This window comes from Coffea arabica, chromosome 1c (genome assembly GCF_036785885.1).
Source record: "Coffea arabica cultivar ET-39 chromosome 1c, Coffea Arabica ET-39 HiFi, whole genome shotgun sequence".
NCBI lineage: Eukaryota > Viridiplantae > Streptophyta > Magnoliopsida > Gentianales > Rubiaceae > Coffea > Coffea arabica.
The window spans coordinates 55,651,408-55,677,600 of NC_092310.1; the positions used below are offsets into that span (position 1 = coordinate 55,651,408).

A 26,193-nucleotide genomic window follows, 5' to 3' on the forward strand; every position below is an offset into this window, starting at 1 on the left:
GCTGCATTTGATTTCAGACTCGGGAGCTAGACAATAATGCTCCATTCTTAGCCTTTTGCGTCGAGGTCAAAGGTAGGTATTAACTTAGAAAAAGATCACCATCAAAATTTACATTCCAAAGCTCATCTTAAAGAATTACCGTTACAAGCGTGTAAATTCTCAACTCAGAAAACTTTTATTCGCGTACATCAATGAGAATAATCTAGTGGTCAAAAAATCAGTAACAATTACAAAATTTCCAGCTTAGCAATATCGATGGCCGCTGCAGCCCAGGCTGTGCTACAAATGCGTCCTCAATGCTTGCAGCGATTTAATTTTTGATTCACAAATCCTAAGAAACTGAGACAGTACACTGCTCTGCCCAGCCCCAACTTTCCTTACAACTTCAGCAGCATCCCACGACTGCAAAGCTTGGGAGATCCGATCACCCAGCGCCGTATTATCCACAGATGAAATCAGAGTTTCAAACATATGGAGAATTCTCCCAGGCCCTTGATCTTCCCCATTTACTTGGAGCAGGGAAAATATGGTTTCAAACTTTACATCATCTAACTTGTTTATTTGTTCACTCAACCATCCAGTGACCTCCTTCATTGCATCACATAAACTCTGGATAGAGTCTTGTATTTCATGAGAGTGGTGAGAGTTTGTCTGCTCTGTAACCCCACCTTTCTTCTTCTTTTTCCCAGAAGGAAGAGAAGACCGGACAGAGGACTGGATTATCAGACTATGCCAAGATAAGGGTTCAGTTACCAACTGCACCAACATAGGAAGATCACCACCAGGAGAAGACAATAGGGGTCCTGTGGATCTCATCTTCTCAATAATATACTTCTTCAGCAAAGAATTCACTAGATGCCAAGTACTAGGCCTTGGCTTGTCATTATTTGAAAACCCTATCTCTCGAGAGTTCAGATTCCAAGCATTTAAGAACACAACAAAATTAATCCAGCCAATCAGGTCTGAGCTCAATGCCTGCATTTTGAAACATATATCAAGAAGTAAATCTAGCTATAGCCAACTCAAACCAAGATGCACTGACAGTTCGGAGAATTTGCCATCATTTACCCACAATAGCCAATCACGTTTATTGCCTCTTGAATCCAGCACTAAATACATTTATATCCAATTCAAAGAAAGATAGCAATTGTGTAGGTTCGCAAAACTGTAGCCAGAATTATTCAGTCACCTATAGATGCATATATGTTATTTGTTGGATGTTGTCATCCATGCTTAAATCTTATTGCAGTTCTTTTGTTAATAAATGTGTTTATGCTATTAGATCCTTCTTTCTCCCAAGGAGATCTGAACGGACAAAATTAATAACTAAATAAAGCAGTCAGTCAACAGTGAAATTGTTCCTAGTCATATACTTTTGAACAGCAAACTTCATATAATGTCCAATATTTTCTCAGTTATACTTTAGAAAGTTCAAAGAAGATTTTTGATGTAGCATGCATGAGTAGAAACCTGGACAACTAGGTTTTCCCATAGATTATCAAACAATTCAGTAAAATATGGCATTAAAATATGTCGAAGAAATTTCTAGCACCCAAAACCTCATGCAGAAACACATTTGCAACTGAAACTATGGACGAAGAAAAATTATGTGAATATTAGCTTATAGAGCAACCAATTATGACGTCAAAATATATGAGCACATACCTCTGAAGGCTTTTGCCCACTTGAAACCCCCAAAACCAGTTCTATTGCATCCTGAAAGGGAAAGCCTAAGATCCTGGCATAGCGCTCGAGCAGAACTTTAAGCTCCAATGACAATTTAGGATCAAATGCTGAACCATTGGCTTCAGTATGTTCCTTCAATGATGAAGAAGCACAATGGATGGACAGATAGATCATCCGTGGAAGTAGAGATCTCTTCTCAATGTTTTTAAGTACATTTTCTTCTGTTTGTTTGATCTGAATATGCAACCAAAGATATTATACTGGGTGATTAATTTTTCTGTAGAAGTGACCACAAATACAAATGTGATCCTTGAATACAATGGCTAATTTCAAAGAAAGTTCAGTTCACTACACCGTTGAAGATATACATGTATGAAAATATCAATTTTCTTTGGACAAGTTTATGATACCATATTGTGCCCAAATATGGCAAAATGTACAATGTTATGCTTTCATTATATGTCCCAACTTCACAGTGAAGATATCAAGATAGTTCTAGAGATTTCATACCAGGTTCTCCCTGGGGTAGTAGGATACTCCTTCAAATGGTCCTGTCAGTAATTGAGACCAAGTTAAATAATCAAACTAGGAAGAGCAACCTACTATTCAACTCTTACGTGCTTGACAAACAATCTAGGAAGATCCAAAACAATGCAAAGAGAACCTTTATCATTTCTTAGTTCTGTTCCCAGTTAAGAAACATATTTTAGACTGACCTAAAAGATAATTCTTATCAAATGTTGGTGTCCACCAAGGTCGTAGCTGCAAGTCTTCATTGAAGGTCAACAATTTATTCCCAAGCTCATTAGATAGCTCTACGAAATGGTTTCCATTTTTCAAGCTTTCCAATATACACTAGAAAAAACAAAGATTTAGTTCAAGCTACATAAAATTTCAAAAAATAAATAGAGGCATCTCAAGCTACATAAAATATAAAAAAATAAATAACAAAAAGAACCCGAGTACCTCCTCTTCTTGGATGCTATTTGCATTCTGCTTTAGCTGTAAGATAGGTGCTTCAATCTTTGCAACCAAATACTGGCTTGATCGCTGCAGGCGTTCCTTAAATTGTACAAATTCAATGACCTGGAGATAAACTAAAGAGGGTGAAGATTCCCGTTATACTATTGATGCAAATAGAAGATTGAGTGGAAAAAGAAAAAAAGATAGGCTAGAAACAAACTTAGAAATAAGTAAAAGGAAAGACCACAATCCAAAATGCATTTTTAGTTATTATTAATACTTCGCTAGACAGAAGATTATTTAACTCCCTCTATCTAAGAAGGAAGTACAATGAGAGCCATGCCTTGCAGAGATATTGGAAATATCCCAAAAAAGTCCTTTTAAATCACCAAAATACAGAATCAACCTCAACCAAATGAGTTTCACTACAACATTTTTCCCCCTGTTTAGACTGAATTTTTGAATTTAAACTTACATCCACATCTTATCCTGCTCCATTGCATCTTTACCAGTTAAGCATCAATACCCCAGAGAACAGAGTTGAATGTTCATCAGATTTTTTTTTATCACTTACAGGAAATATGGGAAAAGCAAATTTAAATACTCTTTGCAGCCCACTTAGCTCGAGCACATAAAAACTATTTACTTTCAAGAAATCAGTCACTACAAAAAAGACTTGCAGAGAAATTTTTTAAAAGTGCCGGTCTCCAGGTAACTGAAAAAAAAATCCATAAGGTCTTAAGACTCGTCTAAAGAAGCAATGGCATTATCAACAAGGATACTCATCAACCAACACTATAACATTAATAATTACTGTGACATCACCGCTAGGATTGTAAAACCTGATTCTCTCCACATCAAATAGGGGTTGTGCAAATGCAAAACAACTGTACAAAAATGGCTTACGGATAAGTCAGTGCTCATTAACTTGAACACAAGAAAGTAAGAACATTATCTAACAAACAGTATTTGGTATGAGAACAATACACCAGTTGGAAAAGGTTTCAACAACATCATCAAGTCTCAGTCAACATATCTAATCAGACAAAATGTGTAAAGTACCTTTGAATAATTCCTGTGGCGATAAGCAAGAAATGTAAGATCTGCAGATTCCCTAAAGTGATCGTCCATGAATTTTAGATAATCCCTCAAAAGATCATTCAAATCTGACCAAAGCGGAGATGCCAACATCTGCGGTAAGATGTGATGTGATACAGTTTCCAGCAAAATATTTTTCACATCCAAAGATTTGTACCTATACAGGAAAGAAGAATTGTGACAATGCCCAGACAACAGAAAAGTATGCCTCATGGACTTCAGAAAATGAAAACTGTTAATAAATCAGCAATCCATGCTAAAATCAGTTAGTGAATATTAAAATACATACTACAACTTCTTAAGCTTAAGAATATTAAGCTGTAATTAACACTTACCAGTCATAGGCAACAGGAAGACAATTCCAGTAAGAATACAGGTGAAGCAACAAAATCTTATACTGCCATGTGTATCTGCCAGACATAAAATACAGGCACATGTTACTACAGAAGATTAAGAACTTCCACATATTCAATTAAAATGTTTCCAGAATAAAATGAGATACAAAAAACAAAAAAGGAAAAGAAAATTGGTGCATTCATAATGAACACACCATGGAAAATAATAATTATACCATATTGGAAACTGCTTATACTACAGAAAATCTCAAACACCATATGCAACTTATCCAGCTACTAGACACATTAAGAAGTTGAAAAAACAACCAATCAAATGTTAACCTCTGTTAAGTTTCAAAGTTTCCAGCCATTTGTGAACAGCTCAAGCGCAAGTAGTCATCTCTTGCCCTTTATCATTTATTAAGTCACCAAACAAAATATGATCTCAAAAGCTTCCTCATTTGTAGCAGAACTTCTAAAAGATGAACTAATCCATTGACAGGCCACACTTAATGTCTTCTTACAAATACAGTAATATTAGTCAAAATAATTAACGCGTCACAAAGTTTATTAGATGAGTAGAAGCGCAAGCTAAATCAACAATAGACCACAATGTATAGACCTGTTCATCCATTCAAAGAGCCAAAAAAATTGACTTTGTAGTTCATAAGTTTTAAAGTGACTCAAGCTTGGTTATGCTACCAAAAACAAGCTGAGCTCAAGCTTAAACAATAACAAAATGAACAAACACAAACATCCGGTCAATCTAGTTTAGAGTCAAACTACATAAACGCCTGTTCGACAACTTACATCAAGGTAAAAGGTAACAGATGAGCTTGTGGCTGCAAATACTAGTCATTATTAATATCAACTAATTGAGACCCATTAACAGAGAATTTAGCATCTAGCAAAAAATTAGTGCCAAACCAAATGCATGGCTCGTGATAAGTACAGTGCAATGTTATTCCTTTTTATAAGTAGCCATTTAATACCTGAAAAAGAAAGACAATATAAGCAGTAAGAGTTGGCTTCCTAACCTCCGAATAGTTAATCCAAACTCCAGAACCATAATGGACTCCAGCAAATAACCAACATTCCTTGTCCGCCAGAAAAGCTATAGACAGAAAAGATGTAAACAATCATCTTTTGTTACCGAAAAGAAAAAACACAATTTAAAATTGTAAACAAAAAGAAATCAAAGCACCTACAACAGTACACTGATTAAACACCAAAACATAAGACCTCCTGAAAGGAGGTTAAAAAAAACATGGGAAGCATCATACCTGAACCAACACGTTGCAAGCCATAGATAGAAGCTCTTCCCCGTGCATATTTTCCTGCAAGTCCAAATCTTTTGATAGGGGAAGATTTTTACAATACATATCTGCCATTCGCACTGCTAAACCTTCAAGTTCTGGAAAAATTAGATCAATGTAAATATCCAATTCAAAGGCATTACAACAGCTGAGTGCAACTTATCAAACTAGAGAAGTGAAGGCAGAAACTGTTTTATGCATATGCAAAAAGCTGGTTTATCGAATAATTAAAATAAGTAGAAACAGAGAAAAGGTATGACTTTGTCCCAGTGATTTGAAGAATGCACTGAGAAACAGCATGACAACAAACCCACTACCCTAAACACACTTGTCCATTGTCAAGCAACCCACTGGCAGCAACAAAGCAGTCAACAGAGATGCTTGAGACAACCCTTCTCTCTTTTGGGTTAATATCATCAGACTCAAAAAACAAACTTCTCCAGCAATAGCAATTCCACATTGGATTCTTTCCATGTAATACATTAAGACATAAGTAAATCTCAAGCAAAAGAAGGGTACATATTAATAAATAAACACACTACATAAATCCTTGATTATTTTGTCAAAGAGTAAGACATACAGTCTTAAGGGGTCACTATTTGTATACGTAGCATAAACGAGCTGCAGACTGCATATCTGCAACAATAGTAGTAACACAATATTTAATCCGGTAATGAATGTTTTACATTCGTTCATCATCAATCCCAAAAATAGTAACTTTCCCTATATGGTTTTCTCATTTGAAAGGTCAAATGGATGTTCCAAGTATAAGTATCATCACTCTTCAGATCCCTCACACATGGGAAGAAAAGTATGGTGCCCAAGGAACATAGCTTTTTTGTCATTATATTTCAAGTAACATAAGTTTTATTCCACACATCCATCGCTCTTGAAATTATCTAAATTTCAATTCTCACCTAAAATTTATGACAGATGAAGCTAAAGGCATCAAGCTTGGGTTTATTGCATATTTTAAGCCGAAATAGAATCCTATCCATGATTAACACCCTTCCCCAGCAGGTCATCTTCAAATACCATAAAAGGGAACATGTCAATTCAAATCTTATAACAACCATCCTAGCAATTTATTAGTTGGAAATAAGTTAGTCGTTAGCATATAAGCATAAGCATCAAGATTTCTGTCGATCTTCATTTTCCTCATTTTTTTGTTCAAGGGGAGAGGTTGACTACCATGATCTACTAAATGCTGTAGAGATTTAAGCATGCTACAACCAGATAGTGTAAACTAGTATCTACCATAACCAAGATTCATATATAACAGCCATACCACAAACAGGAAGGGAAAACATGTTGCCGATTAAATTTTCAACTTTGAAGATGGTAATGGCTTGACCAAGAGCCTTTGTTTGTGAACTGCTGGTCAATTCACATCCTTTCAACTTCTCCAAAACGTCACTCTTGTTAGGATCATCCAAGAATAACAGAAAAGCTTCAACATCGGATGTAAAACAAGCCAAATGACCAAACCTGTTTCACAAAATGAAAGTGACAGAAATTTCTATCAAGTGCAAGAAGCAGATATAAACAGCACAATCACAAAATTTCTGCAATGAGATCCAACTGCCTAGCATGGATGACTAAGGGACCAACTATAGCACGAAAAAACATGTTAGAGAAACACTTTTCACTAAATGCTGAATTTAAGTATATAATTAACTGCTATTCTTGGCACAAATGTAAGAAGCACATAGTTCTCCCCTTTTCTCAGTCTATTCAATAGCACAGAGCAAATGATGACGACAGTCAGAAAGGATAAGGTCAACGTTAGAGATATCATCTAAAATTAACAAGCTAATACCGAGATGGCAACAAACCTAGAAAAATATTGCATTAGTCCTTCAACTAACTTGCCAGGATCTCCCTTTCCATACATAAGTTTCCTCTTTTGAATTTCAAGATTTGCCAAGTGTGGAGACCTTATCGAAGCATTATCGCATTCAGCCATTAACTTCTCTACAAAAACTGATGCCCTGGATATACGAGTATTGAACTGCCAATGCAACAACGTATGAGTCAAGTGATCCACAAGGTAATCTATGAACAAAGCACAAATAGTGCAGCACTTTTTAAACTAATGACAATAAGAATCGACTGTATGTAAGAGCCATATGCACACACCACTTCATCAGGCAAATCCAAGTTCTTGCAGCCCACATGCTTTGGAGGATATATTGAATTACCGCCATTACCCAAGAAGAAGCTACTTCCATCATCTAACAGACAGCCAAGATAATGCAAGAAATATTCCCAATCATCAGGGCTGTCCAAAACAAGAACAAAATAAAATAAATTGTAGAGGATACAGAGGGCAAATAACAAATACCAGCAGGAAAAAAGACAGAAAACTATTTAGGACACAACAAAGGAAGAAACTGCAAAGACACGTGCGAATTACTCAAATCAAGCGATATAATAACCTGTTCTAAAAACTGCAAAGATAGAGCAACTTGCTGTGTGTGTGTGTGTGAGAGAGAGAGAGAGAAAGAGGGGAAGAGATATTAATGTTTTGTCTTTGGAAAGACAATTAACACCAACAAAAAAGGATATGCAGGCCACCTTATACACGTGCAACTTTTCTAAAATGAGTTAACTATTTTCACATGAAAACCAATGCGGTATTATTTTTTAAATGTTCTATAGATTTTTTTTTGGGTACAAATAAGCTGTTTTCATGTGATACTTATGATATTCAAAGATGCACATAGTTCCTTATAAGTGATTAATGGAAAATTAGATGAAAAATTACAAACAAAATAAGCCAACCTCTAGTCAATTCAAACAAAAGAAAATGAATTCATTCAATTCAAAACTTCAAAACATACCATTGCTCTAGAACTTTTTGGAGAATATCAGCTGCTTCAGAATAATCACCTGCCCTAGCAAGAAGCCTCCCCTGTCAACTTGAAGTTACAGAGTACAACTTTACGAACAACAGTGTATGCAAATCAGCATATAAAAAAAATATATAAAGAGCTGAAGTATCGAGTTTAAGGCTTGGCAAGAACACAGTCATAGAGAAGAGCGTTAATCTTGATCTTGCAAAGCCTGAAGAGACTAGTGTCTCTTCACTAAATTTCATAGTCAAGACATAATACAGGAAGGTACAAATAATTTGCTAAAAGAATATTTAAAAAGAAAAAGCATGAAGGTATGCATCATATTCAGGGAGGGAGAGAGTATGCAGCAACATAATTTGAGAAGGCCAGAAAACAGATTCTCAACGACCTATAGGCATGCTTATACAATTTTTCTACTTTATATTCCCTTGTAACATGAGCAAAGACAATATACAGTTGAAAAGAAGGAAAGTCAATTGCCCCTAATTATTAAAGACAATATACGCTTGCTATTTTATCCCAATTATTAAAGACAATGGCAAAAGACACGAGTAAAGTTCAGGCTATACCTGTAAGCGTAGTCTATCAACTTCAATCATTATAAGAGACCCTAACTTTCCGGCGAGAATTTCTAATGCATCCCCAAACTTAGATTGTTGTTCCAATAAAGAGATGTACACACTGAGGGCTGAAACAATTCAAAGGTTCTTCAGCAGAAAAGGAAAAAAAAAAAGAAAAGGAAGAAACTCTAGTTCAAAAGTAACAGAAGTCACCTTCAGGCTCATGCAAACTGTGTGATGCAATGTGCTTCTTGAGCAAACCTTCAGCTAAAAGTAGCAGCTTTTCTCCCCCATTGCCACAAAAAACCTTTTGAAATTAAAAGCAGAGAGATAAGGAGCCAACAAAAGAGCGATTTTATGATTTACACTGTTCAGAGTATTCTCTGTGAAAAATTGTCAGCTTCTATGTGACTCTACAGTACTTATTTAGTAGGTTCTGCTCAGCAATTCCATTTAGGACAATATTTAGGTGACAGACATTGAAAGTCACAAACTTACACACATCAATACAACCGGTTGCTACTGAAACTTTTCTATTGGAAAGTAATCCTCAAAATATCAAAATTTATGCAACAGCTCATTACTGTCCAGCCAAAAAAAAATACACTCCTGCGTCCAACCAGAAAAACTCTACACTCTGGTGGCCTCTGACAAACTCTACACTCCGGTGGCCTCTGACAAAATTATGAAAAAGTCTCCTTTTTTTTTTAATTTCTCTCCTGCAACAGAGATTCTACCTTTAGCTTAAAATTCATCGGAACCTCAAGTAATCAATGGCAAACCACCACATAAGTGGCTGCATAATCACACCCAACAATTAAATCAGCACCAATATGTTATAGATCTTTTTCTCACCTAAAGCTATCTTTTCCAGATCTTTTTCACACCTGTTTGCACTTTCAATTACTCCAACAAAAGATGAAAAACAGGTTAGACATCTTCCAATTTAGCTATGTTACATTTTCAAGCCTAGTAATCTAATCAATAGACCAAATTTTATATAATAAGCACCTGAAAGTTCCATCTTTGGAGAACAAAGTTCCAGTGGAAAATTTTATGTGGAGATGGAAGATTTGGGTACATGAAAATTAATAGAAGAGGGAAATTTGTTATGATACTACCGAGTTTGGCGTAAAACTAGATGGGCAGCATTTGCAGGAGACGAAGGGAAAGAGGTGCGGAGTGATTTGGCCATGGCGGAGAAGAGAAGGAATATTGGAGTGATGCGTGAGGGCTTGGGGGTGGAGGAGGTGGAGAGTGGTGGGGGTAGTGGAAAAGGAAGGGAGAAGAAGTTTTCGGTTAAGCTAGGGAGATGACAGATGAGAATTAGAAAACACTAATAACTGGACAAGCCGGTAACTCGTTTACTTTTGAAATTAGTTGATAATTGTAAGGATGAGATATGTCTGTAACTCTAGTCTGAGCTACATCCGTAACTCTACCATAACTTACGTGTTTTCCTTCCATTTATATATGATTCCTAGCGAACAAATACTCCCAAGAGATCTAAGCATAGGAAACTATTTATAGAAACAAGGAAGAGTTCACGTCTGAACAAAACCAGTAAACAAAAAGAATAGTAAACCGAAAGAACCTGCAACTGGATGCTGCAAACAGCCCAAAGCAAAAACCTTTCTTCACCAACAACCTTGTACATCTTAATAGCTATCTGTGAAGAATAAAAGCAGAAATGGCAAGATACAACCCGACAAACTTTTGAAGAATACCAATAAATGCAAAGAAAATGGTAAAATAAAGTACCAACCTGTTGCTGCTTGACAAACGAGTATTCACGTACATAGCAATTGAAAAGGCCCATCATGAGTTCCAAGCTGTTGGGAAATTTACCACATGCATATTCATAGCAACTAGTTGCCATATCCACTGTTACCCATCCAAAGAAGACAAAAATAAAAGACAAAACCTTCATCAGGTTGGCGCAATTAAATATCAAGTGCCAAACAAATGAGAGAATAAGCCTTTTGAGACTTACAATGATCAAGACGCTGGAAAACAATTTGCAAGGTGCTCAGCGTAAGATCGTCAATCAAAACAGAGTCATTGGTATATAGTTGGTCTTTGGCATTCAGACAAACTGAAAGTGCTTCCTCAGCTTTACCCATCCTTTCCAAAATCAGAGCCTTGAGTGCCTGCACCAAAAATACAAGTACACCACCCTCCAGTCACTCTAATTTCATACTTGAGGAAACCAAAACCTTCGCAAATCTCTATTCCAATGCTGTACAAACTAAAAAGCACTCCAAGAAACGTAGCTCAATCACACTTCTAAAACAGCAAGATTCAAATTTTGACTAGGACAGCATAATTCAGTCAAAAAATCAATTGGCAACGTTTTAAACATTTTTGTGGATATAAAATCGATAGTCAGATAAATTTGAACTGGGATGACTAACGATAAAGCAAAAAGAGACTTACAAGAGCGTAGGGAGAATTGGGGTACTTGGAGAGCAGAGCGCTGCAATGCTTGAGGGCATTCTTGAACTGGCGAGAGTCGATGGCATCCCATATGGGTCGAACTCGACGCTCCGGTATACCACCCGCCAACCCGAATTTCGAGGCCATTCAATAGTTATGCAACTTAAAACTTACCCAAAAAAAGAAAGAAAGAAAGAAATTAGTTTTCCTCCTCTAAAATTACAAGCACTACGTCGTGTTACTCTCAAAAAATGGTGATGTTACGAGGATTTGCGGTGGCTGTGACGGGGCTGCGGGGAAAACCTTTAGAGTTTTGTAGCATTGATGAAGAAAGCGGCGGAGGTGAGGGATGGTGGTTGAGATGTCAATGAAGTGGGTAAAGGCGGGGAGAGGACCGAGGTGAGAAGACGGGAGGAAGCGAAACGGTGGGATTGGAGTTTTTCAACAAAGGGTTTTTGTGTCCGGGCCGGAGGGCTCCGTCTCTCCGTGCCAATGTGGCTCAATTCTTTTGTCTTTAGGGGTGCACCTGAAATGTGAAGCCCTACCTACAGTCCTACGCTAGTGTACCTTGAAAATTGATTTAAAAATAAAAATAAAGCCATTGCTAATAACGCTTAAATACCTAATGGTAACATATAATATATATATATATGTATATGTGTGTGTATGTATACACACACTAGTTTCTTTCCCGTGCAACTTATATTATATAAATTTTATTTTTTTAACACAAATTGTTATAAAAGAACTTAAAATGCTATCTTATAAAATTTAATATACTAATTATAAGACATATATTAAAATTAAACATGCTAAAAATGGTTGATATTAATAATTAGTTCAATTGAATCTTATTCAATGATTCAATTATGTTTATTCTGGCAAGTCAACATATGAGTGAAGAAGACATATTAGGAATAAGTGTAATTAAATATTTGATTCTTTCACAAATAAAAAAAAATTAAAATCAAACTAATAGAAAATGAACTTATTATTTGCTCAAATTATCAAATTTCAGAAAGGTTAAAAATTAAGAAAAAAAAATTGGGAGAACTTTTATGATTTTCGTGTTATATGACTACTACTTAAGCATAGATCAAATTTCAAAAGAAAGAGTATAAAAATCAATAGAATATTCTAGGAAAGAATGACTATTTATACAATTTGAATGGACTTTTTTTAATTAAAATGGAATTATATGAGTAATGTGCTATGTGTAATATGTATTCATTAAAAATGAAATTTGTCAAAACAAATTGCAAAGAAATAATCAACTACAATAATAAAGATAGTTTGAATGAAATTAAAGAAAATTAAGAAAAGAGAAAATGTACATTGATTGATAAAAAAAAAATTCATGAAAGATATAATCAATGTAAACATGTATAAAGTAGGGAATTAATAGATTGAAATTTGCTACAAATAAAGAAGTATAAAATGATAAAATGACAAAAGTTTGTCCATATTTTAGTAATGGCAATAAATAATCGATGTAATTTTCTATAAATAAGTATGTGTCGGATAAAATGAAAGTGTTTCCAAATTTTATTAATGGTAAAAAATACAACCAGTTCAACAGCTGATCATAATGGAAAGCGAACAACAATAGCGAAGTCATAAAAATATATAAAAATATATGTGTATATATACATATACATACATACATATATATCTATAGAGCAATAAATAATTAAACCAATATTATACATACATACATACATATATGTATATATACATATACATACATATATATAGAGCAATAAATAATTAAACCAATATTATACATACATACATACATATATATATATATATATGTGTGTGTGTATACATATACATACATAGGATTCGTAATTATGAAATCTTAAACTTACTTTTCCTTGACTATTTTTATACATGATATTATTTTTTGGTATTATTGGATTTTTATCTTCTACGGATTTGCTTATATCCCATTCTTCTCTTGCTAGGTTTTCAGCGCTTACTTCTATAGGTTTTATTAATTTTATTCCTCTGCTAGTCGTTGCTTCTATTATTGGTTTTATTTCTACTTTATATTTAGTTTTGCTGCTATTTGTTAGTCTTCCTATAAATCCTATGCTAATTGTTAAATTATCTCCTTGAAATTGTTCATATCCTTTAGTTTGTATTCCTATTTCTAAATTTTTTATGTCTTATAAAGTAATCATAAAATTTGGACTACAATAAAATATTCCTCCGTTCTAGTTCATAACTACGTCTATACTTGCTTTTAATGCATCTTCTACATTTTTATGTCTTTTGTCTAATATTGCTAATAAAGTCTTTTTCCCTAATCCTTTTCGTGTTAATCCTTTTATCCCTATTATTATTAATCCTAAATGCATGTATGTATATTGTCTTTTTAATTGGCTAATACTATTTTGTGTTATTATTCTAAAAAAAAACTAGTTCTGTTAGAGCACTGATTGGTTCTTCTCTGCTGTGTCTAAATAATCTTGTATTACTTCTAAGTGTTCATACGGAATATAAAGTTCTGGGGTTTAATAAATTTATTTCATTATTTCTGTAAATTTCTAAGTCATTGTCTATATCTATTACCTCTTCTAAACGCATACTCCTACTTCTTCTTATTGGTCTAATTGTATTTAAAATGCTAATTCCTACTTGTGTATTTTCATTTATTGTTCTACTAGGTCCTGTAAAAGATTGTCTTCTAGTTGCCATACCACTTATAGGGATTAGTTTCTATGGGAAATTTGTTACTCAACACCTGTTTTGATTTACTAGTTTCTTTTTTGTCTACCGGTAAGTTTTTAAATTTTTCTGTTATTTCTTCTAAATCTTGTTCAAATTTTCCGGTTTCTAAATATGCTATTTTATTAGAAATTCGATCTACTTTTTGAAGTTATCTAATAAGTAAACTTATTATTACGTTATTTTGGCTAGGGTAAACTCTATCCGCTTTTGAGATTCCTGAATAATTTGTTAATCCTTCTACTCCTGGATGATAATATTTAAGTTGTTCTAATATTTTTACGTAATCTGGGTATCCTGAAAAGATTGGTGGTATTCCACTGCTACTTGTCATTAACTAAGTATTATTTTTTCTATTTTTTGTAATAAAGATTCTACTTGTTTATAGGATTCTTTTAATTCTTCTGATTTTCTTCTTATTTCTTCTAAAACTTCTCTAGTTGTTTTTTCTAGATTTGCTTTTTGTTCTGTTCTTAATTCTTTTAATTCTTCTAAATGTTTAATTTTTGTTATTATCCTATTATTTTGTTCTTTAAGATAATCTTGGTTTTCCGTTAAAGTTTTTAGTATTTTATTCTTTTCTTTTAATGTTTTTAATATTTGTTCTATTATCCTAGAGTCTCTATTTTTATGTTCTTCCAAAGATTCTGATAGTTTTATTACAAGATCTATTAAGCTATTATAATTTTTATCTTCCTTAGTATGTAAATAATGTTTATAAATATTACTAAAATAACAAGTATGTTTATGATTGTCTAAAGTAATTATGTTTCTAGTTTTATTTTTAATTTCTAAGTCTAAATATTTTAATTCTGTATCTATTTTTTTGTTTATTTATATCAGGCATATATACATATACATGCATACATATATATATATATATATATATATATATATATATATATATATAGAGCAATAAATAATTAAACCAATATTAGAAATAAAGAATGTGATTGAAGATGGTTAGAAAAGAAAAGATATGAATTGATTGACAAAAAAAATAAAAAATGTACAATTAATAGAAATTTATATAAGGTAGATCATTAAAAGAAGAAATTTGTTGAGTTAAATTTGGTTCAAATTTTGAATTGTTGACCAGCCCAAGACACCACAAGCCTGTATCCATGCTCTCGGGCTAACAAGTAAGCGAGGCCATACACTAATAAGTAATAACCCAGAAAGATTTCCGCTTGCACCAAATTGCATATTACGGCTATAACTACCAACCAACCAACAAAATCAACAATCCTTCTCAGCTTTTTACTTTGCTGACTTTTATAAACTCCAAGTCTCCGCAGCATCCAATTTTCTGTGTCTTCCCCAAAAGCCTCGTCCCAGAGAGCAACAGAAACATCAGAGTGCCCCACCTTGATAAAATCCCTCATGAATCACGATTCCTTCTCAATAATTAATCTTTTTTTTTTTTGTGTTTTTATAATTAGTACCATTCAGCGCTGGTACTATATCAGGAGTAATTAATCATTCTATCCTCATCCAACCAGCACTGACTGCCACCCACTCTTCCGGCAGCCTTAACTGCAGGAACTACCTTCTTCTCTTTTCCCCTCTTATTCGGCATCATATTGACACTCGTACTTGAGTTTTCTTCAAGAAAGAAGAAAAAGCATAAATTTTTTTGCTTCTTTTGGGATAAAATTGATTGCAGGAGGAGTAAATTTTCGGCATAAAGATGATGGGCTCGGAGAATCAAGAAGGAGGAGAAGCCCGTCTCCAAGCGTCCAGAGAAGAGATGGAAAGCCTAGTCCTCGACGGCGACGACGGCCGTGACCACATTGGTAACAGTATAACCTCCCAATCCTACGCGAATTACAGGAGTGCCATGACCACCCTCTCCTCCTCCTTCGCCGCCTCTCACCATCCTCTCTCCTTCCCTACACCCGCCGACTCTGATCCTCTTCTTTCCCCTCCTTCTCCTCAGCCACCACTCCTCAAATCCCCCAATTCGCCTAAACCCAGGACTACCGCCACCGACGACCCCCGCCACCTCGATCCTCCCTCCTACGCAGATGTCGTTTCCAGCCCGCTCGACGATAGCATTGAGGCCAACGGCGGCTCCGAAAGTCCCAGCCAACACTCGGAAAACTCGGCTTCATCTTTCTCGAGATCTCCCTTTTCCAGCTCTGATTACTTGGAAATTGTGGTTTCCAATCCACAAAAGGAGGCGGAATCGTCAAAGAATTCGATCGTCCCCGGCAATAATGCTTACGTTACCTATTTAATTACCACAAAAACGAATATTTCCGACTACGGGGGATCCCAGTTTAGCGTTAGAAGAAGATTTAGGGATGTGGTCACTTTATCCGATCGGTTGAGTGAAGCTTATAGAGGATTTGTTATTCCTCCGAGGCCGGAGAAGAGCGTAGTTGAGAGCCAAGTGATGCAGAAGCAGGAATTTGTGGAGCAGAGGAGAGTGGCATTGCAGAAATACTTGAGGAGACTCGCCGCGCATCCTGTTATCAAGAAGAGTGATGAGTTGAGGGTGTTTCTGCAGGTGCAAGGGAGGCTTCCGTTGCCCACAAGTGTAGATGTTGCGTCAAGGATGCTGGATGGCGCGGGGAAGCTGCCAAAGCAGTTGTTTGGCGATTCGAGGAGTGTGATGGGTCCCCAGGATGTGGTGCAGCCTGCTAAAGGTGGGAGAGATTTGTTGAGATTGTTCAAGGAGTTGAAGCAGTCTGTGGCAAATGATTGGGGTGCTTCGAGGCCTCCTGCTGAGGAGGAGGATCAGGAATTTTTAGATAGGAAACAATGGTTGCATGATCTTGAGCAGCATCTCACTAATGCCTCGAAACAGGTCTTATGCGATAATGTTTTTGAAATTTCTTTTGTTATATGCTTAATCTTTTTTGTTTTCGTGGAAATATCAAGTGGTATTCTGCACTTGCTTGAATGCTTGAAATTTTTTGAGCGTTGGGCATCATAAAAATATATATTTAGAGGCAATTCCTTTTTTTGGCACTATTGTTTTTTCTTAATGTAGTTTCAAGCTGATGAGCTATTAGCTGCGAAAATATTGTTTACAACGGTTAGAAATACTTATAGCATAGAGGACGGGGCTTTTTTTTTTTGGGGCGCAGAGGACGGGGATTTAAGACCTGTACCTTATATGCATCTTCATTTTAGTAACTTCAAATGTAGAGCCTGCATCTAGGTGAACCCACCTGTTACAAAGCCTTATATGTTGATACTGAGTGTCATATCTGCAAATCCTTTGTGATTGCGTGGAGATTTTGACTATGTTGGTTTTGTTATTTGACCTTTATTTTCCCTTTTTATCTATTTTTTCTTTATTGACTTTGCATCTGCATAGAGCTTTCGACTGGTGCCATTGTTTTAGTTGATTTTTTTTTGAGACTGTATTTTATTTGTTTAATTTCTCCATTTTTCTTTTAGGCTGAAGCACTTGTTAAAGCACAACAAGGTTTAGCTGACACAATGGGTGAATTAGGGCTAGCATTTATTAAGTTGACAAAATTTGAGAATGAGGAGGCTGTATTGAATACTCAAAGAGTTCGTGCTGCTGATATGAAAAGTCTAGCAACTACAGCTGTTAGAGTGAGTAGATATCATCGAGGATTAAATGCACAGACTGTGAAGCACTTGGTAAACGCAAAGTTCTTCGCTTGCAGTTACGTGATGATTTCATGTAATCAGGTTACGATGACCTATGTATCTCTGTTTTTGCAGGATACTCTTCATGAATATCTGGTGCTAATGTTAGCTGTGCACAATGCATTCTCTGATCGTTCAAGTGCTTTATTGACGGTGCAAACCCTTCTTTCAGAATTATCTTCTTTGCACTCGAGAGCGGAAAAACTTGAAACTGCATCATCCAAAATATTTGGTGGTGACAAGTCAAGAATCCGCAAAACAGAGGAGTTGAAGGACACTATTAGAGTCACTGAGGATGCTAAAGGTTGTGCAATCAGAGAATACGAGCGCATCAAGGTATCCAGACTACTGCCTGAGCAAATGGAACCAATTATAGTACATTCATATTATTGGCTTTTTCATGATATGCTGCAGCACTATCCTCTTACCTTCTCTTCTGTATAATTTCTTTCTTATAAATTTGCCTCCATCTGCTATCAAGTCTAGTGTTTGCTTCATAGATGAATGGGCAGTTACAAACATATTTGGCATAGACTACTCAGAAAATCAAAGGTGGCTACAGTTTTTGTTTCTTTGCACTTAGGTTATTTTATTGGTGGCTAGTAAGATCCTGAGAATGGCAGGCTGTCTTCTCATTCTTGTTTCTTGTTGTGTTAACTAATGTTGAGTATCAGGTGATTAGAAAATGATCCTTTTGGGCTTTCTTGTTGTTTTAAAGTTTTAACACTGTCAAGATGGTGATTTTGGTACCACAAGCTAAGGTGCCTTTTTTTTTTTTACAAAAGTTTGTACGTGCTGGAGCTTTGCCAATTTCCATTATGCTCAATTCATCTTACTCATATTTTTTAGATGTATGTAGTACAGAACCACATTGTTTTAGTGTTGCTGCAGAATGTTTTTCTCCCCATAAATCAGTTAGTTTGTGATCATAAAATATGAAGACATGGTTCAAATTAATTTGAATGATGTGGAATTGTTAGATGACAAAGTTGTCCATGTAGTGGCTACCTGGTATATGGTGGAGATATTTTTCAGAATATAAATTAAGTGGTTATGATTGTGATGTGATTTAGTATACATACTCTCATGATAGTTGTGCTTTGGAATTGGTTTTCTACCATTAGCGAACATCAATTTATTTATTTATTTATTTTTTGTGTTCTCGGCATCTCTAGAGTATACATACTCTCATGATAGTTGTGCTTTGGAATTGGTTTTCTACCATTAGCGAACATCAATTTATTTATTTATTTATTTTTTGTGTTCTCGGCATCTCTAGAGTTGCTCGAAGTGACAGCTTCAGTGATTGATTGTTGCTTTCTTCTCCCTTAGAAATAAAAGTTTGAGATAGCTAGAAAATGTTAGTCTTCCCATTCTCCCGCTTCGTCCTTGAACAGAAGGGGAATCTTATTTTTGGAGGTTTATTTCTTTACCTTGGGGCCGGGACGAAGGTATGGTCTTTTTCTCATGTAATGGATGGTCATTATTGGATTCAAGTTAAACGGTGGACCATAAGTTATTCAGACACAATTTTTTTGAGGATCTCTCTAAGAACAAGCTTTTAAGTGGTAAGAGGAATCTTTCAAAATATGGAGAATAAGCTGATTGCTGCTGCCTTTGACTCCCCAGGCATCCAGTAGTGTATGTATGATGTGTTATCAGTCTTTCCTACTCTGACAGTTTCATATGTAGACTTCATGGAAGCTTTTATTGCTGAAAAGTTGATGGTCAGCTAGGGGGTGTTTTATTAGTTGTGCATATATGTTGTCTTTCTTCTAGTGCTACCTGTTGTGGAAGCGCCAACTGGCGCTGAGGGATATCCCCAAAAATTATTTTTTGATCTGTTTCTCTGTTTGCACGTTTTTGTAGCATCAACTTCTTGAAAGATGGATGGATATGGTTTTAAATGCTGAGTTGCTCTTGAACATGCTTGAAGCTTTTGCTTACAACATTACTTGGTAATTGTCCCTGCAGGAAAATAACAGATGCGAAATTGAAAGGCTAGACAGAGAAAGGCGGACCGACTTTGTAAATATGTTGAAAGGATTCGTGACCAATCAGGTATTCTGTTCTCTCTGTTCAAAATACAGATCATGCACCCCCCCCCCCCCCCTTCTTCCCAAAAAAAAAAAAGAGATCTCTGCTTTTTCTTCTTTGTTTTGTCCACTTACATTTTCTGAAAATAATTTGTGTGGCATGAATAACTTGTATTTTCTCACTAAGGTTTTGTGAAATTTTGTTCTGGATTTTGTGAATTAATTTTTTGATTGGTTGAATGATGATTATATAGTACTCACTGTCAAAATTGGAAGCACCTAATTGTGGACTAACACAATCTCATGGTATTTCTTTTAATATCAAACTTGATAATGAATCCCAAAATTCCTTGGTTAGTGCTTCAACTTGATTGGAGATCATACGCAACCAAAAACTATGGCGTGGCTTACATGAAGTTCGAGTTGTTACATTGAACTTGGTGAGTTTGAGCATTACCAATTTACCACTGAGAGCTGAAGTAGCTGGTCGGGATTGACACAACTCAACTGCTACATTTGCTTGTTAATGTTGTTGTCCCCCCCCCCCCCCCCCCGGCCCTTTCCACAAAAGAGAGAGGGAGGGAGAGAGACGAAGAAGTACTCATCGCATTTTGTTCCCACAACTAGTCATTTTGCAAAATTTTGTGAAAGTGGTCCAACTCATTTCGGTCACCTTCCCAGAAGTGAAAAACGGCCTTTCTTTTGCCCCATAGATGATGGTACCTTGGCAGGAGCTGAATTTTGACACAATAAGTGGTGTTTCTTCACAAATATGATTAAAGTTGGAAATGTTTTACCTTTGGGGTATGACCTAATGAAACTTAAATTTCGTTACCATTTTTGCTTTTCTTTCTTTACATTTTTCATTACTTTTTGCGAGTCATTGTCTTCTCGTCATGCCATTGCTAGTCTGCTTTTTACTAGTGGCTTTAAGATGCACTCAATCTTGGACATGCTGAAGGCCTACTATATTGTAGTTAATGTAGAATGCTTATTAGCCCCTGATGGATGGTGTGCTACGAACATGACAGGTTACTTATATGGAGAAAATTGGAATCGAGTGGACAAAAGTTGCAGAGGAAACCAATAGATACGCAAAGGAGACTGCATGAATTGGGTCCGGCTTGCTATGTTTCTTTTGGCATTTTTGTCCTCTTTTAGCACAATGTTAACGGTCAAGTTCCCTAGTCGGAAGGAGTTAAAAAGAGTACACAAAGAAGATACTGCAACTAGCTAGTCCATTCGTTAAAATTACATATGCAATAATACCAGCGCGAGTATTTTTTTGCCTGTGATAATTGCATTCAGGTTTGCGGAGCATTGAGGTCGATAAGTAATGGTTACAAGCCACCTGAGAGTTTATGAAAGAAACATGTGCTTGTGTCCCCATGAGGGGGCAAGAAAATGCTTGTTGCACGAAAGGCTAATACGCTACGGGGATACAAGTGTAGCTCCTGGACTTCTCAGTTTCCAGGTTCTCTATTATCATAACAATGGAAGAACTGAAAAGTACAGCTCCACGCAGGTTGATTGTTGATTTTCAAAGCAAAGTAACCAGACATGTATATAACAGAGTGTATTCTTTGTGAAACGGGTTCTCCTATTGGTATTTTGCACAATGTCTAGCAGTAAAAGGTGGTCAAACGCTTGCAAACCATCCTCATGTAAGATGACAAAATGGATGAACCAGAGTTATCTTCTCAAAACATTGAGCCCCCATTGACCTGATCAATCTTTTTTATCCAAAAACTCCTAGAGGGCGAAGGCCCTGGTTTGTTTGGATAGAGTATTATTTGAAATAATTACTGTAGCATTTTTTGTGATTTAATATATGTAAGATAAAAATGTGTTTGGAAATATAAAAAGATGGATTGGAAAATATGTTTATGATGTAAACGAAATATTATTTGGGATAATTTCACTGTCCAAACAACTCCTGATTACCCACAAGGTCAACTTGAAGGTATTTTTCTCGTCTTGGCCTCCAAGTCCATATATTTTCCTGCGAGAGTAGTAGAAACCAGAAAGGAGGATCAGACAGATTCCCCACTTTATCCCGTCGGACCAGTCTCTCATAGTCGTTGACCCAACGGTATCCAACTTCCCACCTGTCTCCGGTGAAACTGTCCTCCAGGCCACTGAATTTAAGCTTGCCAACTAGGCCTGTCGACCCATGGACAGGTCCGTGAAACGATTTCTCAGGTTGCAGTGTGTTTGGTCCATCATTTTCAGGTTGTGTGATCCGTAGGCGCCATAAATTTCTGGGATTCCTGTACTCTCCACCGCCATCAGCCAGGAGCGGGGAGTCTCCATAAAATGTCTCGCCAGGGAAAGTGATTGTTTATTGGAGAGGCCTAAACACAAAAGGAGAAAAAGATGGGAGTCACAACAATTATGCATTTCAAACCCAATATAAATTGGACATACGGACAATCAAAACAAGTAAATACAACACCCCAAGCCATCAAGAACGCTAAATGATGTCAAGGAGGAAATACAGACTCACTTTGATAGTAATAGCAAACCAAGCAAAAACAAGGATTTGTTACAATATCAAACCCAAGTAGACTAGTTAGCTTAAAAATGAGATAATTGGGACATGGGAGAAACCAGTACTTGAACAGGAAAACCATGTAGTAGCTGGTGTTGGTTCTACTGACGAATAGCTATGGGAAATGAAATTATTCTCCCTCAACACCATAAAACCTTTGATGTTATTGGAGTTTTCTTTTTATTACTGGTCGAAGCAGATTTGTGACTTTATGTTTTTATTTCGGGGCCGGGTGTCAGTATATCTGAAGTCGGAGTTTCAACACGTAAATTGGAAAGGGTCCAACATAAATTTCTTCTGGGTGTTAAATGTCTAAAGCTTAAACACCATGAATGAATGCCCTCATGGTCAACCTGGCTCGAGTCTAACAACAATGACTCGGTTAACTGCATTATTTATTGCCCAAGTTGATGGACGAATTCGGAACTTGGGAACATTTTTCACGGACAAAACTTCATTTTGCCCCAAGATTTGTTGCTGCAAGAAGTGATGCCGAAACTTTGCCTTAGCTTTTTCATAAGATGAACTCAAAGCATGAGCATGAGCTGATGAGCATGAAGGTTGTTTGCAACAAAATTGTTAACCTTCGTCTGGGTCAATTTGTGCTTTAATTAAGTTGGCATCGACATTTAAAATTGAGCTCCACATAAACAACCCCCAGATGGACGAAGAATACTCGAGCATAGAAAAGAGAGCGTATAAAACTTGTGCTGTGAGTTTTTCCTGAAACAACAGAATTACTAATGCCAACGAATATTATTAATTAAAGAATACAACTCAACCGCCCATAATGCCATCCCGGCGTGCGTGCGCGAATTTCCAATTGCTTCCTTCCTCCAAAAAAAGAAAAAAGAAAAAAAAGGGTCTCTACCTACATCCATCATGATGCAGGAACTAGGAAGGAAGGAATCATACGTGGGAAACAACAATGCTTGCCGCGGCGGCTGAGACGGGAGCGGAGGACGCAGCGCCACTGATCAACGAGAACAATCCAGAACCAGGCAATTCGTGATCGTCGAGGAACAAATCCTCCGGATCTCTAAATGCTCCATGAACGCACACAATCCCCGCCCCTATCAGGCTTGCTGACATCAGCAACGACCCAACATTCGTGAGAAAGATCACGAACAGCGAGGCTACAATGAGAATGCCTAGGGTTTCGCCCTTCGAGAACGTCCGGCTCAGCGCCACGAGCGGCTGGTCGGATGGGCGGAGGAGGTAGAGAAATAGCCAGGCGGCGAGGAGCGATAGTAGGGTGAGAAGAGAGAAAGGGTGCGATAGGAGCGAGAAGGCGAGAACGGATCCGAAAACCGTGAGGTAATTCACCCGGAAGTAGGAGATGTTCTTGCGGATGCGGGTGGTGGCATCGGAGAGTGCGGTCGGGCGTGAGAAGGCGGAGCGGTCGACTAGTTCGAGCCAGGGACGGCGGCGGGAGTTCAGGCGGCGGAGAGAGTCGGAGAGGCGCGTGAGGAAGGATGGGCCCGTTAAGGCATTGGTCTGGGCTTGAGCTTGGGCCTTAGGGTTGGAGATGGGGAGAGGGTGGGAAGAGGACATTGAAACGCGAGTTTTCCTTATTTTGAACCGGTCAGGTCAATGGGGGGAATTTTATTCCTTTGACTGAGACTGGAGAGAACTGGAACTTTTTGTCTCCATATGTACGCTGCATTTCGCGGCGCGGGGAAGATTAGGAGTTTCATAGCCGCTGATGGTGGGAATTGACGGTGCTGATTGGTTTGCGTGAAAGCACGTGAGAGTCGGCTTGTTTTGTCAGTTCCCCCCGGGTAGGCGCCCACTGCCCAGTTAGAATGAGACTCTCTGTTAAGTAGTAGTAGTAATTTGTTTGACCTTTGAAAAAAAAAAAAAAGCAGTAGTAATTTGTTGTAACAGCGAGTGGGAGGAAGCAAAGCTGGCTGCCCAGTGCCTGGCGATGGCTTTATATGTAGGGGCCTACACCCGGGAGGATATGGGCCCACCAGGATGTGATGTGAGCAACTTTTCCAGTTGTGGTTAATGTCTTTTGGGGTTAATTTCACTTTGTCTCCCCAAACTTTGGACGATTACCCACTTCAGTCTCTAAACTTCCAAATGGAACACTTAAGCCCCTAAACTTATAAATACTTCCCACTTAAGTCCCTAAATTTATAAAATGAGACACTTAAATCCCTAAGTCCTTATAAAATGGGACACTTCGACCACCAACGGCATTCAGGATTTGTTAACAATTTTCCTTAAGTGGGAGTTATTTATAAGTTAGGGACTTAAGTGTCCCATTTTAAAGTTTAGGGACTGAAGTGGGTAATCGTTCAAAGTTTGGGGGGACAAAGTGGTATTAACCCATTTCTTTTGTTTGAATCAGGGTGGTGCTTAGTATTCATTCATTGATCATTAATAATCAACAACATCTTCTCATGTTTTGCAAGGACTTTCTCACGTTTGCTCTCCGGTTGGAAAGCAAGAAGATGATTATTGAATCTTTGAAGATTTTTGCAAGAAATTGAGCAACCCGTATGTATGACTACTGCATACATTCTAAAAAGCAACTTTTTGTTTAATTAGTGGGTTTGGGTGGCCACGTTCCCTAGTCATGTGCTGCTTTGAACTAGCCGCCACGATCTTATGAACACTCTTTTTTTTTTTTTTTAATCAGAATCAGAGATATATTATGATACACCACCAAAATCAAGAGATGCTTTCTGATGGTAGTACTAGAGTGTTTGATTGAAATTTGAGGGATTACGCATAATAGAGGGAGAACTATACTGCAGTGCAGTAATAATAAAACAAAAAAAAGAGAAGAGAGAATCCAAAGGGAGGAGGAGGCTTCACTAAAACACAAAAGGGACAAATCATTCTTAAATTCCCCACACGCTTGCACACCGAGATCCTTCCTAGAAGTTGCGATTACAAGCAGGCAAAAACTTCTCTGCTTTAATTACAGGTAAAATTTTATTCGAGTTTTAACTTGTTTAAACCGAATTTGAACAACTATTTTATCGAATTTGTAAGTTATCCAACACAATATACTATTGAAACTTAGTTTAGCTAGTTAACGAGCCAAGTTCAAGCGAGTTCTTTCCAAACTGAGCTCAATTCGGGTATTAATTAACTTGGTTTATTTTTCAATTCTAATTGCGGTGTTGATTATTTAGAAAACATGGGCATGACTAAAAATTACTTATGTTGGTTTAGTTCTTAAACGGGAGATACAAGCTCGTAGGAAATTAGACAGACAACAATTATATTGTGGACCTATACTTTTAGGAAGATGTTAAATCCACACCCTATGTATTAATTAGACAACAATACCCCCATCTATTAAGTTTATTTGACTCTTTTTGTAGTTTCAAGTAACATATGTTGACAATGCAAAAAAAAAAAAGGGCAGCCATGGAATAAAAATACCTTCTCACACATGAAAATAATATTACTGTAATATGATTTGGACAGCATTGTTACCAAAAACTCAAAAGCAAGGGAGGTCAGTGAAATTTTGAGAACCTCAGGGGATGTCAGTGAAACTGTCAGAAACCTCAGGGGAGGTTTCTGAAATTACCCCTAAAGTTTATTACACCATCTTACCAATTCAATCATTAAATGCATAATAAAAAGGATTAATTTTTCCTATACTATCAACATTGGATGAATGCTAATAATGTAAAATTTGAATTTGAAATTTAATATTTGCACACATGTCATGAATCAAACGGTGATGATATATACATATTATTTTAGTATCAGTGTATATAAGATATACTCTAATAAAAATGTGACAAAATTTGGATCGTTAGATTTAATAAATAAGATGTATTCAAGTTTTTGCTTTCCATATTTCTAAGACCATAGGTAAAAACCAAATCCACCACCAGACTTAAAATTCTCTGGATATAGGTCAAGGAATCAAATATCTTAGTTTGTACTTTCCTCCAAGAATTTCTGAAATTTTCTTTAGCAGATGTCCAGGCACTCAATGGTGCTCTTTTGAGCCTATTCC

General features: G+C 36.6%; 3 protein-coding genes across 4 annotated transcripts; 1 reads left to right on the forward strand and 2 right to left on the reverse strand.

Annotated features, from left to right (window-relative positions):
• Nucleotides 1–79: 79 nt before the first annotated feature.
• On the reverse strand, nucleotides 80–11,818 carry LOC113731091 (N-terminal acetyltransferase B complex auxiliary subunit NAA25-like). Its single transcript, XM_027256156.2, has 19 exons — nucleotides 11,253–11,818; nucleotides 10,810–10,966; nucleotides 10,582–10,700; nucleotides 10,411–10,485; nucleotides 9,030–9,123; nucleotides 8,826–8,944; nucleotides 8,242–8,312; nucleotides 7,538–7,679; nucleotides 7,234–7,409; nucleotides 6,687–6,886; nucleotides 5,366–5,496; nucleotides 5,120–5,196; nucleotides 4,083–4,157; nucleotides 3,712–3,904; nucleotides 2,653–2,772; nucleotides 2,403–2,541; nucleotides 2,197–2,237; nucleotides 1,666–1,920; nucleotides 80–975 (listed from the first exon to the last, which is right to left on the reverse strand). The coding sequence occupies exons 1-19, from the start codon at nucleotides 11,397–11,399 to the stop codon at nucleotides 280–282; spliced, it is 3,027 nt and encodes a 1,008-aa protein (XP_027111957.2). The 5' UTR covers nucleotides 11,400–11,818; the 3' UTR covers nucleotides 80–279.
• Nucleotides 11,819–15,229: 3,411 nt separating this feature from the next.
• Nucleotides 15,230–20,941, forward strand: LOC113731104 (sorting nexin 2B-like). Of its 2 annotated transcripts, none has more exons than XM_027256182.2 (5): nucleotides 15,230–16,797; nucleotides 17,397–17,606; nucleotides 17,691–17,951; nucleotides 19,590–19,676; nucleotides 20,683–20,941. In XM_027256182.2, exons 1-5 carry the CDS (start codon nucleotides 15,676–15,678, stop codon nucleotides 20,761–20,763), a joined length of 1,761 nt encoding a protein of 586 aa, XP_027111983.2. In that variant the 5' UTR covers nucleotides 15,230–15,675; the 3' UTR covers nucleotides 20,764–20,941. The 2 variants fall into 2 exon arrangements, with proteins under 2 accessions (XP_027111983.2, XP_027111991.2); XM_027256190.2 differs by lacking the exon at nucleotides 20,683–20,941 and adding an exon at nucleotides 20,010–20,185 and having other exon boundaries at nucleotides 15,448–16,797.
• Nucleotides 20,942–22,864: 1,923 nt separating this feature from the next.
• On the reverse strand, nucleotides 22,865–23,849 carry LOC113731116 (PRA1 family protein B3-like). The gene has a single exon (XM_027256202.2). It carries the CDS (start codon nucleotides 23,754–23,756, stop codon nucleotides 23,112–23,114), a length of 645 nt encoding a protein of 214 aa, XP_027112003.1. The 5' UTR covers nucleotides 23,757–23,849; the 3' UTR covers nucleotides 22,865–23,111.
• Nucleotides 23,850–26,193: the final 2,344 nt, after the last annotated feature.